Consider the following 16,696-nt stretch of genomic DNA (forward strand, 5'->3'; position numbering starts at 1 on the left):
CCGCGCGGGGGCAGGTGAGACGCTCATTCATGAAGCGCCCAATGGAAGGATGCGACCCGAGGAGTTTTGCCTTTCCTTTTTTGTTTATGAGAGAGAGGGTTTAGTCATCTTAAAGTTGAAGGGGGCGCTGGACATCAGAACCAACCAATACAGTCGATGTTTTGTGGTGATTGGTTGTGACGGAATTTAGGGCTGGACCTAAGGGGTTTAAAACCAAGCCCGAGGGCATGGTCTGGCGTTCCGGACTAGGTTTTGATGCTCGGCATCGTCGGCTATGCCGCGGTGGGAATAATTCCCTTTTAGCCGGTTGCAACCTGTATCTCTGACGTAAATGTTGTAAATATCGGCTGTGTGTATAAAATTCAGTTTTTTTCTTCTCGTCAACACCTGCCCTCAAGTCTTCGCTCATACCGTTTCCGACGGGGTGTCTCTGGCGCGAGGAACCTCCACTGCAACCCGTATATACCGTCTCTGGCGGCGCACCCCTGGTGCACAAGGTAAAAAGAACCACCGTCGGAACTTCACTGAAGCTTTAATACTTTTGTTTCTTAATAAAATCTTTCATCTCCTTAGACAGCTTACCGGTATCCTCTCTAACTATCCTACTGCCTACTTTTACAGCACACTCAGTAATGATATCTCTGACATTTTTGTTCACTGCTTCTAGTCTTCATCATCGGTTAGAGCTGAATATCTATTCTGTAGCGAGACCCTGAACTCTTCTGCCCTCCCCCTCACCGCTAATTCATTGGTGTACTTCTTTCTTACTAATCTGCTTCATTCCCTCTTCAGATTTAGATTAATTCGAGACCTTACCATCCTGTGGTCACTGCATCGCACTTTCCTGATTACCTCTACATCCTGCATAATGGCGGGGTTAGAACACATTATGGAGTGAATTTCATTTTTAGTCTCCCCGTTAGGACTTTTTCATGTCACTTCTGGTTCTTCCATTTGCCGAAGACGGTGTTCATGATTTCTAAATTATTGCGCTTTGCAAACTCAACTAGTAACTCCCACTGCTATTCCTAGAACCAATGCAATAGTCACCTACTGCCTGGTCTCCTGCCTGCTTTTTCCCTACCTTGGCATTGAAATCACCCATTAGTACAGTATACTGCGTCTTTCCTTTCCGCATTGCCAATTCTACATCTTCGTAGAACCTTTCAGCTGCCTGGTCATCATGACTACATGTAGGTGCGTAGGCCTGTACAACCTTCAGTTTACACCGCTTATTCCTGTCACCCTCTCATTAATGCTATAGAATTCATCTATATTACCAACTATATACTTATTGACAAGGAAACCAACTCCTAGTTCTCGCCTCTCTGGTAAACCTCGATAACATAGTGCATGCCCATCCTTCAGTACAGTATATGCCTCATTCGGCCTCCTAACCTCACTAAGCCCTATGAAATCCCATTTCATACCCTCTAGTTCCTCTAACAGCACTGCTAAACTAGCTTGACTAGGTAGGGTTCTAGCGTTGTTGCCAGGGTCTTTTTCCATCGGCGGCCTGTCCAGCGGAGCCAGAAATTCTTAGCACCCCCCAGCTGCGTCACAGGTCTGACCGCCGCCATGGTCGGTTGCTCTGCAGCCGCTGGTGACGGAAGGCCGAGGTTTTATAGGACTAATCATGGGAGGTTGCGGGCAATTACTGCACTAGGGTGCAAACTCCTGTTCTATGCAAACTCCTGTTCTAGTGAGGGAGTGCGTTGCCAGAGGTGTTTACCGACATCAGGTCGCACACCAACCCTGTTTATGCAATTCCATCAACACGTGGATATTTTTTTTTTTTAATCCAGTGAAGAATTGTGTGGCACCGGGATTTGAACCATGGTCCTCTTGCATGCGAGGTGGATGTTCTACCTCTACGCCACTGCTGCAACCTACACTTCACATCTGAATACCAACTTTAAAAAGCCATTCACTATTTTGACTTAGCAGATTCAAAGGTGGAGTCTACCACTTTGATACGCTCCGAAGTACAGTCGAACCTCACTATAACGAACACAGATATAGCGAATTATCGGATAAAACGAAATAAAATAAAAATTTGGTTGGTCTATGGTTTATTCCTATGGGAGTTCTTTCTGCATAACGAAAGAAAAATTTCAATATTTGATGCTAGATCAGTTATAACAAAGCAGTATTTTTGCATTAAAACGGCAAAAAACACCAAAAACACAATTTTTCAATCAATCGAATCGCCCACCGCAGAAGTTTGTTTAAATCGCCCACGCGTTTGCATGCCGCGTCATTTAGCGGCGGCAATAAAGACTACCGCCAACGGCTTATTGCCTTCGAGATCAAAAACCCGCGCGCGGTGATCTCGAAGGTCATGAACGCCATGATCGGACTGGAGCAGCGCCGCTGAAATGCGTTTAAATCGCCCGCGCATTCGCGTGCCGCGTCATCTAGCGGCGGCGACAAAACGATCCATGGCCTCCAAGATCACACCTTCACGCGCGGCGATCTCGGAGGTCATGAACGGCCATGGCCAGACTCAACGTCACCGCCGTCGCCGCTGCTCGAGTCCGGCCATGCAACGGCTGACAGACATGTGACTGGCATGCCATCACCATTGCCTCGTCATGGCATGAGCCCCTGCCGCGCCTTTGCCACTGCGACTGACCCGTGCGCGCTCGCTACACTCCCCGAGTCCTTTGGCTCCGTCGCGCAAATTGTGCGTGGAGGCAACATCCCAAATTAGTATTCATTTTTGCTCCTGAGATTCGTGCTTATACCCAGTTTTTAATATAAAAAATTGCGTTTTTGCACCTTTGTGTTCTCCATATTCGTGCACATTTTAAGTTTTATTAGCAAGCTTATTTACAGGAATTTTGACGTGCACTTTTATAACGAATATTAGATATAACGAACAAATTTTCGTGCCTCGTACTACTTCATTATGAGGTTCGACTGTACCAAAACTAGTTTTTAGCTCATATTGATGAGCAGCAATGCTGTGCTGATAGCATTCTGGGCACTGGTCAGTAGTGGCTTCAAGGAGGATAGCGGCACTGAATGGAAGCCTTCTCCTTCAGATTCTTTACTTCACGGCCTTCTGACACTGACTCCTCACATTATCACTTGAGCTATGCTTCGGCTTCCTCAATTTCAGTATGCCTTGTGTGCCTTAAGAACACTTTTATTGATAGGCACCTATGCAATGTCACCCCCATAACAGTTCAAGTATGCTCTGATCTCGCATACCATGACAACATCAGTGATGAAGTACCTGCTGGTTTGCAAAGCTCGTATGGTTCTTTGGAGCCAGACAACCAGTTAACAGCTCGTAGCAGTGTGCAGTGTCCGCTTCATTCACTCGCTGCTTTCGCTTCTTCACCCGTGGCGATTCAAAAGGCTGAGAGAAAGTGCCATGTAACATGCACAGAGCATTTTTGTTTTATTGCCATGCCCGTGGTTTCCGAGCAGGCGCTGAAGCAGAAGAAGAAGAACGCTCGGTCACCCGCAGCTAATGCTTTTGCTCCACATTCGGCTCAACAGCGTTGAACCCCTTTTTTGTTTTTGCAGTCAACTTCGTTCAATCATTTGTGACTCATCTTAAATTTTCTTGCAAACAAACATTTATTATGCTTCATGCTTTTGTAGTTTATAAATATTTTATACGCATTACACTTACCACGAGGTGCATTATACCTCTGCCATTAGTGTGCTGTACACAGTTTTAACTAAGCGGTCCCTATACCGTGTACATGCCACTCGGATGTCATCACCCTGCTGCATTCTTACAGTCGCTAAATCAAATCGCATTGGATTGCATTGGATTGCATGTTTTAAAAGCTACATCGTTACCGGCCACTAAATTTGATGGAAGAACACCACGGCAGCCCGTTTAGAGCAGTTTTGATGCAATATTGCTTTCTGAAGCAGAATGGAGCAAATGGAGCAGCACTTCCACCCCTGTGATTGGCTGAACAGGGCCCCTAGCTTCCACAGAGCTGCAAGCGATGAGATGTATAGGTTGACACCACAGGGTATGCCACACTGCTAAGCCTGGACCCCCTTACTCCACCTTTACGCAGGGAGTGGAGTGCTCACGTGATGGAAGTTGCTCTCCGCACGTCAGTTACGCTGCTCCTGTGCCAGGGCAGCTGGTGGGCCCGACGTATGGCAGCAGCCAGCCGCCTCCGTGTGCCAACCTGCTCAATGCCGGCCCGCTCGAGGCCAGCTTCATCCAGCCTCAGCAGGTCACTCAGTGTGGTCACATTGTGCGCCCGAAGCGTGACCCCGAGCTCCACCATGTCGAGGGCAGACAAGAACGACTCCATCCCATAATCAACAGTGGCAGAGCTGGTGAGAAAGCAGAGCCCGCAGTTCACAAATAAATGAGCCGCCTTTGCATGCACACGCAATCTATACTGTAATGGGCAAGGTAGAAGAAGAGGTGGGCTGGACTGTGTTTTGCACGAGTAGCACGAATGGCTGGCATTATGTCGGGGCCTGATCTGCCTCTCCACTTCAAAGAGAATGAGAACTGAGCCTAGTTGGTTGTACACGCTCTTATTAATGTGCCAAACTCTTCATGAAACAGTACAAACTGGGCGAAGCGCGAACTGACAACTACCTATGTCACGATCTTGTTGTAAAAAACAGTTGTCAGTTCGCGCTTCGTCCTGTTCGTGTTCAGTTCGTACAGTTTTGTGATGAGTTTAGCACGTCAATAGGCAGTTCCCACTTCAATTTTGGCGGCAGGTGCAGAATGCCTGCACAATGCAAACACATAATCAGGATGAGACAGGACTTCCTGAAGACAGGACACTCAGCACCACTGAGTCTCACTCCACACCAGTGGTACCCCACTTTGAAACCTATTACAAGCTGCAATCAAATCACAGCTGATGGCGGCTCTACATTTGTGCTGCCTGTTGTTCATCCTCTGTCTTTCCTTGTATTGTGTCTATCCTTCCAAAAATGAGCCGCCCTCCTACGGGACATCCAGTGCGAATAACAAGGCTCTTGGGCCAGGGTGCAGCATAAGAAATGTTGTTCACACACCTACGAAAAGGAGGTTCCTATGCTACACAATGTAAGTGAGAGTTAGAAAAAACACAGTTTAATTTAATTCGTGGAGTTCAGCACCCCAAAGTGATTCAGGCTATAAGGGACACCGCAGTAGAGGGTTTTGGCAATTTCAACCATCTGGGGTTCTTTTAACACACACCGACATCATAGAGTCAATGGGTGCCTCACATTTGCCATCAAAATGTAGCCTTGCATCCGCAGGTTCAGTAGTTAGAGCGGCCTAACCACTGAGCCAGTGCAGCAGGACATTAGAAAATCACGCGTGGTCGAAATGGCAGCTCTGTCCCACTTTCGCTGCTCCACCCCTACCTTTATGGTGAGATTTGGGAATCCACCCTTTAGTGTGCCTTTCCTTCCTTTGTCGCCAGTTATTATTATCAATATCTGGAGATCAAAACTGCACACTTGATGGCCACACTACCATTTAAGGCATGAACTCCATCTCAAAAGCAGACACATCGCAGAAAATAAAATACTGAGTGGCAACAGCAGCTGTCCGCACAAGCAAGCACAGCCTCATGAGAGTACTTATGACTACACCCCATGGTGCGTTCACTGTTTCCACTGCCTCGTGTGGTTGACTCTTTAAATGGTGCCGTGACGGGTCGACAGCACCAATCTACAAACAGCAATCGCTATAAAATACCCTACGAATTCTTAATTAGAAAAATTTTCGTTATTGCTTACAAAGCGGTCAAGATCCAGTTGTTTAGCATGGGCAATTAAAAGGAACTAAAAATAATGGATGGATAGAATCAACTTTATTACATTAAAAAAAATAATAATAAGTCTTCCAGGGTGGTCCCCTACTAGTCCAGGAGTCCACGGGCTTGTGCTTCACATAGAGCCTGATCCACCAGCCATTTCTGGCCAGCAGACTGAGCGGTCCGCAAAGCAGCCTCCAGGAAGAATAAGTGGGTTGGGGGATGGGGGTACTGCCTGGGGGGGAAGAACATTCCCACGCGTAGTCGAAAAGTGAGGATTTGGGCACGCCACAGGTGTCACAGAGAGGGGGCAAGCCGGGGTGAAAGCCGAAGTGAAAGCACGAGAGACGGTAGGGGGAAATGAAGCAACCCGCCTGCAATTGTCGCCATGTGGCACTGGATAAGGGCGACAAGGTGTGGTGGGGTGGTGGCAGTGTAATGCGGCTGTGTTTGTAGAATGTGGTGATTTAATGATATGCAGAAAGGACCAATGTGGCCACTTGCACGTGGTTGGGTACCTGATCATCCGGGGCCCGGGAAAAAAGTTCTCGGGCCAGCGCATGAATGCGCTCATTACCGGGGATTGAGGCATGCCCAGGGATCCACGGCAGATTAACCGTTCGGTCGAGAGAGGTGGCTGTGGCAAGGATATGATGGGTGGCCGGTGTCGCCACGCCGTGTAGGTAGTGGCGGTATGCAGCCTGAGAATCGGTGCAAATTTTGGTTACTTCCTTGTCAATGGTGGAGCGGGCCAGTGCAAGTGCGATGGCAGCTCCTTCTGCCTCTGCAGGCAAATTAGTTCGGATAGTGGCGGTGGCCCCCACTCTGCCATCTTATTTTGGTAGGCTGCAACTGCCATGAAAAAAACCTACTTTAGAATTCTTTGCTGAGTCGACATGAAGGATATCGGAACTGTTGCTGTATCTTTTGGTATAACAGCAGACTCAAACTTTCCACCTACTCTGATGAAGGGTAGCACCCATATGCGTGGTAGAGGCTTCTGGTATATGTGATCCTGCGTGCGCGGAGAGATCGTGAAAGGGGTAGGACCTGCTGGGGTGGGGATGGATGGATTGAGACAGAGTTTTCGCAGTAGGCATTGTCCTATTTCCAAGCGACTCAGGCAGACTAATTGGTTGGTGCATTGAGCCTCTATTAATACGTTCACGGTATTGTGAGTACCAGTGGCCAGCAGACGTTCTGTGCTAACCGTCTGCGGAAGACGTAGGGCGGAGGTGACAGCCGTGCATATTAGGATGTCCGCCTGCTCTGTTTGGCGCTAAGTAAGTATATGGTATGGGAGGTAGTATGTAATTCGACTAATGATTAATACATTGGTCATATTGAGAGTCTTGAGTTCAGACAGCCCATGGTTGTGCGCTGCCATACGCCTGATTAGTCTAGCAACTTGTTTGGTCTGCCTTTACTAGAGCTGAAGGGTGGCGGTTGCATCAAGCGCGTTGTTAATGAAAAGGCCGAAATCTTCACCTGAGACACAATGGGCACTGGGTTTCCGTACATGTGAAGTTCAATGGGGGTATCACTGGGTAGGGGTTTCAGCTGCAATAGTTCCGATTTAGTTGGAGAGCAGCGGAGGCCTTGTTTTCTAAATAGGTGGTGGTGATGTCTATGGCAGACTGCAAGATATCCTGGGCTGTTCCAAGGAATCCGCCCGTTGTACAGAGGGTTATATCATCTGCATATATGGCTGTGTGGAGTTCTGGGATAGCAGCAAGGGCTTTTGCTAATGGCGCTAGGGCCACATTAAAAAGTAGCGGTGATAGGACTACTCTTTGAGGGGTTCCCCGGTTAGGCAGGGGGAAAGGCTGGGAGGTAATATCCCCATATCCCCAAGGTAAAGTCGTGCTGTGCGTCCCTGAAGGAAGGCTCGAACATATTGCCATATGTGCGTGCTGCAGCCCGTGGTTGCTAATGTCATCAGGATATGGTCACGACTTATCGTATCGAATGCCTTGTGAACATCCAGGGCCAGTATGGCGCGCATATAGGCTGTACAGTGCTTAGTATGAAAGAGAGACTCTATAGGAGCAAGAAGTATGCGCGTCTTGCGCCGAGAGGTTTGAGCGGAAGCCAAATTGAACATGGGAGAGAAAGCCTGTTGTTTCTAGGAACGGTTGCAGGTGATTGAGAATGACATGCTCAAAGAGCTTGCCGACACAGCTCATTAAAGAGATGTTGCTCACCCAACAGTAGACATTGGTGAGAGGCCATTGAGACCAAGGTTACTTACGGCCGCTTGTCAGTTGTCTGGAACCGTCGAGTGGATTCCACAGCCGCAAGTATCTTGGCCCGTTCGTCGGCCGATTCCACGCCCATCTGTAAGGGACACAACAAACCATCAGCAGCAGAGGCTGCATTGGATTCGTCATTGCAAATGCGAGGCTATGGTTAAAAGTAAAATTACACAACATGTCTGAAGTTAACGAGGTGACCTGTATATCCCAACCACAGGAAGAAAACCCAGTAACAGTGTTTTAACACCACCACGCCATGTTCCAAGCACAGGTGGCAGCAAATAAAAAGTGGCAGTGACGCTGTCTACATGCCTGTGACTTCAAATGATAAATATATATATATATTTATTAGAAAACTTTTGCTTCCAGCAGTGCTTTGTTTTATCTGGACGAAGATACGTCTCAAATCATATGAAAACCTGTGAAGAATTTTCTTATACCTATTAACAGAAAGCTAAACATTGCATTTTGCACAAATCAACAATGGCTAATTGACAAAATGACATCTTGCAGTGCTGCTGTCCCTCAGTTATGAGCTGACCAGTGTTCTACGCTCTCCTGGCAAATTTCAGTACTGGCATTGCAGCTGCTGGTGCTCTCTTTTTCTTAGGCCCTGTTTCACCTGAAAACGATGGTTGGCCTCCTTTCCTGACCAAGTCTTACTCTTGGAAACAAACGCTTTTTACAGGGGAAGTAGGGCACTTCTGTTGGCACTTCAAAAGCTTCACTGTTTCCGTGATACGATAGCCATACATTTAACATGATCCTGTCAACAAAATGGGAAAATACTGTACGGGCACCCTCGACTTTAAAGATTCCCCTGAATATGTCAGCGATCCTTCGAGCCGGTAACACCTATAGATGAGTAATACACGGAAACAAACCTTGGCTTGGGCACATTATGACTTTACTTTTTCTTTCTATTAGTCAAAACTTAATGTAACGAAGTCCCACTTAAAGCTGAAAATTTCATTACATTGTGAATTTCGTTACGTCGAGGTTGCTATGTTTTAGCTGCCCAAATGTAGTAACAGGTTCGTGGAATACTGCTGGGAATTTGTAAATTACGAATACAGGACTGATTGACCGACTGATAAACTTTATTGCAGAGAGGAAGCTTGAGGTAGCCGGGGCCATCTTTCGCAATTACTAGGTGAGCTCCTCATTACATGAGCACAATGGAGACCGCCGCGGCTCGGGCTCGGTGGACTAGGGCCTTCTGGCTCGCCAGATCGGAGCAGCCGAGCAGGGCTGCCTCCCCATTCCCCCAAATGGGGTTGGGTTTGGGGGCGAAGTTCGAGGTTGATTGGCATGCCCACAACATGTGGAAGATGTCCAAAGACTTCTCCGCACAGTGCGGGCATTTTCCTGTACAGACAGGATCAAAGTGTTTTAAAACTGCCGGGCACAGCAGCGTTTTGGTGTAAAGACAGAGGAGTGTGCGTTCCTCCACCTTTGTAAGGCCCTTACAAGGCTTGGGATAAATTGCATACCCGAATTGAGCAAGAAATTCTAGCAATAATAGTGCTAACAAGGGCACCGGATGTTATTTTGTATATCAGAAGCATGAGTGACAGTAAATGGGCACAAACGCATAATCTTTTTCCGCACGCGCAAGAGTACTCAAAGCCACCACCAGATGTCGCCACTGTTATTGTCATCATCATCATCATCCGACATTTGCAAAGGAAACAAGTCTCTAGATCAGCTGATGTAGGGACTTTAACGAAGACGCTGTCATATTATAGTGGACTAGATTAGTCTATGTCTTACGCCCACGCCGGAGCGCCAATCTTTTGCTCAGGCTTCACGTACGCGTACCGTATTTACTTGCATAAGAGCCCATCTCCCACTTTTGCCATCATTGAAAACTCGGAAAAAAAAAATCTAGTCGTTAGCGCATCTCTCCCATGGTGTTGTGGTTTGGTTTGTGGGGTTTAACGTCCCAAAGCAACTCAGGCTATGAGGGATGCCGTAGTAGAGGGCTCCGGTAATTTCGCCCACCTGGGGTTTTTTAATGTGCACAGACATCGCACAGCACACAGGTGCCTTGTTTCTCGCCTTTATCAAAAAGCCACCGCCGCGGCCTGGGTTCAATCCTGCGTCCTTGGGTTCAGCAGTTGAGCACCCTAACCATTGCACCACCCTGATGTGGGGCGAACATGAGGATGAGTTACAGGGTGCAATACCCAGCAGAACGTCAGGTATGCAAACACTGCTCTACAGCACAAGCCAGATGTTTTCTTGTGAGCTAAGTACAGAAGATTGCTGAGGGCATCTGTGCACTGGTGAAACAAGGCCCATTTACTAACTCCATCAGATAGACACCTTGATGAAGTACGTGCAGAGATGTTTACTGAGTGCATTCTGCATGCGAGTGGTTTCTCAGCGTTAGAAGAAAATAGCCCCCCCCCCCCCCCATCTCCTTTCCTTTAGGGTGCAAAACTAAGACGCACCATGAATTTTTCCAGAATATTGCACTTTACTGTAGGCATCTTTAAATGAGGTGCAAAAACATCACTGTATGTCTCCTAACATTAGCCACTGTTAAGCCGACACAGTTATTTTTACAGCGTGCAGCAGGTGCAAGGTACGTCTGGCCCAGCCGCCAAACCCAAGTCATCCGGCTCTGAACCGATGAATAACTTCGCTGGTCGGCGACCAACCTGGGCTACCACAATCAACGGCAGCCGGATTTGTTCCACTGCCTGCCATTCAGTCGGCACATTCTTAGGTCATGTCCCACTAAATGCTGAAAGATTCGAATAGTTTGTGAATATTATATGCCATACGATTCAATTCACAAGACATTTTTACTATTCGAACCTCCTAAATGCTCACTGGGTATGTGCTTCTAGTTAGTCCGAACTGGCAGAGAAATATAGCGACATTTCCTGATGGAGGAACCTAGCAGTTGTTACGTGAGTTAATTTGCTATTTCTGCATAGAAGTGACTTCCAGTATGCAGCAAAAGTCCGTAAGTGGTGATGTACCGACGCCATCAAGTGCTGCTGCTGCCGCCGTGCTTCAGTGAGTCTGAAATGAGTGCAGCGCCATACAGCACATTACTGCGTTGTATCATGATGCACTTGCAAGCTAGATGTGAGCCTAACTTGCAGCGATCCTCATGTTTTGAATCATCATACATACACACATAGAAGAGGCCCGAGTTGTAGAGGATAGTGAAAAGGAGCAAAGATGCAGCCTGCACGCACTGCTGCAGTTATTCCACGATGTCAGTTTTAATTGTTCACAATTTCCATTACAGTTGCAATTTAGAAATTGCAATTAGGCAAAAGAGGACAAGGAAAAGTTTCTTCGGAAAAGAAAAATCGAGCTCCAACCCAGCCCACGCAACTGCACCCACACATAGCGTGGCCCATCATGCACTGAGACATCTTTGTAGTTGATGACAGTGATGGTTGGTGGCCATCATGGGGCTTGCGTATGGTGAAACTGATATGCGGGGGCTAAGCGGGCTGTGTCAAATGTTGCGAGGGAGCGTAGAAAAGACTGCCCCACTCATACTGCAGTTCACATTGGTGCCACCTTGTGTTTCGCCAGCAGCGCATTGCCTCGCCATTAATGGATAGACAATATCGCCCCTTCAGTAAGGAAGCAATCACAATACAAAGCTTTACGGCAGCCCTGAATAATCTCCTTTTCAATGCAAGAATTAAGGAGGGATGCTGCAGCTTTCAGCGGCTTTACCTATTTTCTTGTTTGATTTGCACAAAGCATTTTAGGCTCACTGAAAATCAGTTTGTGACTGCACTTACAAATCTTCATGAATAATAGCAACATTTTTTTCTATTACCTATATAATCCTTGACTCTTACGCAAAGCCTACAGTGTTAACAAAATGTGGCAGAAGGACGGTTCAACATTCATTTCGGTTTCGATGGCAGGCTGCAGGTCAACAAATTCTTAGATCTTATTTTTTCTGTAAGCCACGAATGTTCAGTTATAAATTTTTGGGATGCAGTTTATAGACAAGGCAAGACAGAAGAAAATATAAAACAAGAATTTAAAACTAATAAATCTGAGCACAAAAACTTCGTGGCCCGGACTACGATTCCCGGAGTGCACCGAAACAAACCGAGCCAAAACAGATAAAGTAGTGTTGAGAAACTTGCTGCGCAATATGACAAGCTGGACAGAAAACCAGAATGGAGAAAAATGTCAATTGTTGATCATTTCCCCGATTTGCAGAATCAGTGAGTTACGCAATAATTTCTTAAGAGTACCTCCTGGCGGATTTCAGTAATGGAACTTCTTGATAGCATAAAAAACAAGGCATATAGGCAAGTATGAATATTGTTACGGACGACACCAACGAAGAAAAAGTGGGCAGTGGCGCGGACAGGAGCGCTCGCGCTAGGCCCGGCAACATTTTCATTAAACGTCATCTCACTGTCATCGACCATCTCTCTGTCCTCTGTTCTCCTGTTTTCATCGGCTTGCCGTATCGTAACATTTGGTTGGAGGTGCTGGGTACTTCATCATCACCCCCCCATCCTGGTCCGGAGCATCAGCGCCCTGCGACTTCTTGCGCCGTCGGCAAAAGGTTAGGAGGCACTGCATGGCTGTTCCCCAGCCTGCCGGACCCAGCAAGACCTTGCCATTCCTCCGCCCCGTCCCCCCCACCCCGACCACAAGACACGACGAAGGAGAGACTGACCGCGAGACGCCACACATGACCACAAGACACAAGGAGAGACCCGAATGACCTAATGTGACCCCACTGACCTGATGTTCCGACCAAGGACCCTACGACCCAAGACACCGCTACACTTCACGACATTCTCCCCTGCCTACGCCATGCAGTGTGTGCCTTGGCCTCCGCCATCGAGTCATGGCAACGTGTGGCCTGAGAGTGTCCTGCCAAGGTTCATCACGAATTATCGTGCCGGCAAGCCATTCTATTCTTCCTTATTCCTCTTCTTTTTCAAGCATCTAGACACGCCCATCATCATGCCATGGAATCATCAACATCGTGCATTTCCTCGTCCACGATCGGGACGATCGCTAGGTGTCCCCGGGTCATGTTACGGACGACGTCAACGAAGAAAAAGCGGGCAGTGGCTGATCGCTAGGTGTCCCCGGGTCATGTTACGGACGACGTCAACGAAGAAAAAGCGGGCAGTGGCGTGGACAGGAGCGCTCGCGCTAGGCCCGGCAACATTTTCATTAAACGTCATCTCACTGTCATCGACCATCTCTCTGTCCTCTGTTCTCCTGTTTTAATCGGCTTGCCGTATTGTAACAATATTTTTAAAAAACAATTTCTCAGTCATTTTTTGCGATTTCAAAGCAGCAGCCGAATAAAATGGCACTGAAAAGGGGCCTACCTAGGGTAAATAAAAATATCTAATTATACTGATAGATACCGGACAGCCTATTATGCCGCCGCAAAAATTTTTTACCTAGCCTATGTAGTATAACAAAGTTATTGCAGGTTAAAAAAAAATTCGCCTCAGAGTTTTCTCTTGAACTCATACATCAGCGAGAAAAATATTACAGAATGGTACTGCACTCCATCTACAAAAGCATCCCCCTCAGCAAACTTAACTTGGTAGTTAACATTTTTTTTTTTTCCACGAAATTGCCGCAGTGTATACACCCACCTCGACCAAGGCTTTGTCGTCGAGACTGAGCATCTCCAGGAAACCGATGCTGTGCTTCTGGAGTAGCGGCAGCCACTGCTCCATTCCAGCAGCAGCCAGGACCAGCGCCACATCACCAAAGGCTTCCTGGAACTTCCTTCAGAGCAACCATAGTGGTGTGCCACTTTAGACTTGTACCCGACACCTAGGCCATGCAATCGGGCTATGGTACTACTACTCTTGCGCACACCTTCGTGTTCTCGCAGCACCCTGTTGAAAGCGACGACCCATAATAAATTAAGCAAAAACAAAATCCACAGCAATGCATACCAGACAAAGCTCCAGACTCGCAAGTTTGCACTGGGACAACTGAGCCCCACAACTACAAAAACAAAGTACAATCACCTAGCACCTTGCCCTTTCACTGCATTGAATGGAAAAACGACTCACAACAATGGGTGCGTTGTAAACTCACATAATTTCACATGAAAATAGGTATACACGAAGCCAGAATGCAAGCAAGCATTCATAATAATCACGTAAGCTTGCATAGCACACAGGCATAAAGTCAGAGCAGCATAAGAAGAGTACTCTTTTGTGTTAAGCTGGCATTATTATCTTGCCCGATTTCTACTCCTTTAGTATTATCAGGTGAATAGTAAACTTTTTTCCGTTCCTGAGGAACCACTACAAAGTGCCACGGCCACCTAATCTTAGAGGAACACCGGATAAAAATTAAACTTGGTCTGCACTAAATAGTCACTGTGAATGAAGAGGCTACCTTATCTGAAGGCAGAGCTTGTAGTACAAGGTTTTCTCTAATGGTGAATTCCAATCGCAGAGCTGGAGCACTTCCAGAGCAACGTTTTCTGCTTTTTTTTTTTTTTAGAAACTGCATCCGAAAAGCAAATCCGGAACATGGACTGTGTCTTCCGAATGCAGATGAAGGGCAATCACTGAGCCAAGGTCATTCTGTAGAGCAGTCAAAGCTGCTCCCCCGAAATCGACGAAACCAGCCAGAAGTTTGCGTGACGTATTCCTTCAGCTATGATGCCACTGTACTTCATCGCTCTCTCGATTTCCATTTTCGAAAGCGTGTTGCCACCGCGCTTGCTCCGCCCTCTGCGCTTTGTAGCAGACGATCAGTATACTTGCTGCCGCTATGTATGCAAATCCCTGTCACTGACTGGCTCACTCTCTTGGACACAGCGAGTCAGAGAACACCCTCAGCTCAAAGAATGACTGCAAAACTATGCGCAGAAACTCTTTATGAGCTTCTATTTCGTAAGCTAGAAGCCACTCAATCACTGATCTATTTTGAGAGACAAGAATTGCGCACCGTGACTTTAATTCCAAAAAAGTGTCAAACTCTTCACCATGTGTGCCCCGCTTGGTTGTGTGAACATGAATAAATAATCGCGTAGACTGTTTATGTCAACCCCATCTCAGGGGGCAGCGGGAGCAACATAGATCTGTTACAGGTTTGAAAACAGACAAGTGTACATGAATGACTCGTTTTATTGTGAAAGCAATACTCCGACAGCCAAGGCGAGACGAGACCTCGGGTAGCCGTGGCTATATCATGAAGAGGCGTAGCTATGGCGTGAAGAGGCGTAGCTACGGTTTCCTCATAAAAAAATCGGCCTGCCATGACCTTTGAACTCGCGTTACTCCTATGCCACGAGCAGGAGCTGCCAACTCTGGTCGCTCCTTTCATATGGGAAGGTGATATCGGAATCAGCCTGCCAGAACCATTTGCATTCTCGTTACCCCTACGACATGCAGGCAAGTCCATACGGCTTGGTTGAAGCATGACTTTATATGTGGGCTGGTAGCTTACGCTCTCACATCATACCCTTAAAGGATGAGCTTAAGTGTCTCCAATAATGTAACACCTTACACTGATAGGGCGTGATAGGGGAATAATGTAGCTTCCGCCGTTGCTTTTGCAATGCAACTAGGGTTAACCAGAGCTAAACCACAACTAATTGTTTCCTCCATCCGTTCACAAGCGCCACCTACTTGCTCCGGCCAGAGCACGAGTGATCCAAACGCAGAGTCGGAACACATGCACTCCACCAGATCTAGGAGCTCTGTCGCGGAGCGTGCAGATCGCTGTGGTTTCGCAATTGGAATTCACCATAAGCAGCTTGGCACCTTCTGAAACGCTATCTTTACATTATAAATATATGCTACAGCTGCCGCAATGGAATCCCCATAAAACACTGATGGGCCATTATGGGTGGACATGGTCATTGTAGAGCCATTCATTCAGCTGAGCTTGGCTACGTAGTTTATCCAATTAACTCAGAGGATGAGCCAACATGTGGGTTGGTTTGATATGCTTATCAAATCAAAAAGTGTGGGCGTGATTGTGCCAGGATGCCATCCGTGGCAATTTATAATAAAGAGGTTGCATTTCTTAACATGTAAGAAGACTAGATGAGTTACTTGTGCCTTTTTGATATGAATTCTTGCCCGTGCACGCGCTACTGATTTGATCACATCACATCACATCACTTTATTACCTTAAAGGCCCCCACAGTTCGGGGGTATTACATAAGGGGTGGGTACACGTATGAAGATTATACAGTCGAACCCAGATAATTCGAATTTTGGTTATATCAAACTCACCGAATATCCCCTTGAAAATCCCATGTAAAAATATAGGAAAGTTGCGTCGTATATCGAACTCAATTTCACCGGTCGTTTGGTATATCGAACTCCGCAACAGGCATTGGACGGTGCGCCTTCCCCAAAGACGATCGCATCACCCTCGGCCCTTTGCTGCGCGACGTTTTCAAGCCACGCACGGAAGGAATGAGAGGGCACAGATAGGCGGCAGTACCGCGCCCTTTTCCCAAAAGCGCGTTCATCTGCGGTGATCGCTGCCGAGCTCCAGCATGTGACGTTTGCAAGCCATGTGCGTGAAGAAACGAGAGGGAACCAATGACGCTGTGGTGTTAGAGAAAGGGGAAAAACGCGATAGAGCGAAGTGCAAGGGTGTGCCCACTCTTCTGCTGAGCTTTATCTCTCCCCTTTCTCTCTTTTCCTGTCTGCATTCGCAGCACATACTAAGTAT

At 47.2% G+C, this 16,696-nt stretch overlaps 1 protein-coding gene and 1 long non-coding RNA gene across 3 annotated transcripts in view; one reads left to right on the top strand and one right to left on the bottom strand.

The window, feature by feature from the left end:
• LOC146207336 (uncharacterized) overlaps window positions 1-16,696 on the top strand; it is a 30,311-nt gene that overhangs the window by 12,447 nt on the left and 1,168 nt on the right. Inside the window, exons 2-3 of one of the 2 annotated variants that reach the window (XR_014702637.1) lie at window positions 4,050-4,320; window positions 13,623-13,754. This is a non-coding gene — a long non-coding RNA (uncharacterized LOC146207336). Of the gene's footprint in view, window positions 1-4,049; window positions 4,321-13,622; window positions 13,755-16,696 lie in introns of those variants that run through there. The other variant, XR_014702623.1, reaches the window with a different exon arrangement.
• Window positions 1-16,696, bottom strand: part of LOC146207337 (ankyrin repeat, SAM and basic leucine zipper domain-containing protein 1-like) — a 46,267-nt gene that overhangs the window by 8,419 nt on the left and 21,152 nt on the right. Inside the window, exons 8-10 of the mRNA XM_084586048.1 lie at window positions 13,636-13,771; window positions 8,005-8,090; window positions 4,066-4,317 (exon numbers count right to left, since the gene is read on the bottom strand). Coding sequence (XP_084442174.1) covers window positions 4,066-4,317; window positions 8,005-8,090; window positions 13,636-13,771 — 474 coding nt within the window. The remainder of the gene's footprint in view (window positions 1-4,065; window positions 4,318-8,004; window positions 8,091-13,635; window positions 13,772-16,696) is intronic.

The sequence above is a fragment of the Amblyomma maculatum genome, chromosome 1 (genome assembly GCF_055883805.1).
Source record: "Amblyomma maculatum isolate TAMU_Amacu chromosome 1, ASM5588380v1, whole genome shotgun sequence".
In the NCBI taxonomy this organism is placed as follows: Eukaryota; Metazoa; Arthropoda; class Arachnida; order Ixodida; family Ixodidae; genus Amblyomma; species Amblyomma maculatum.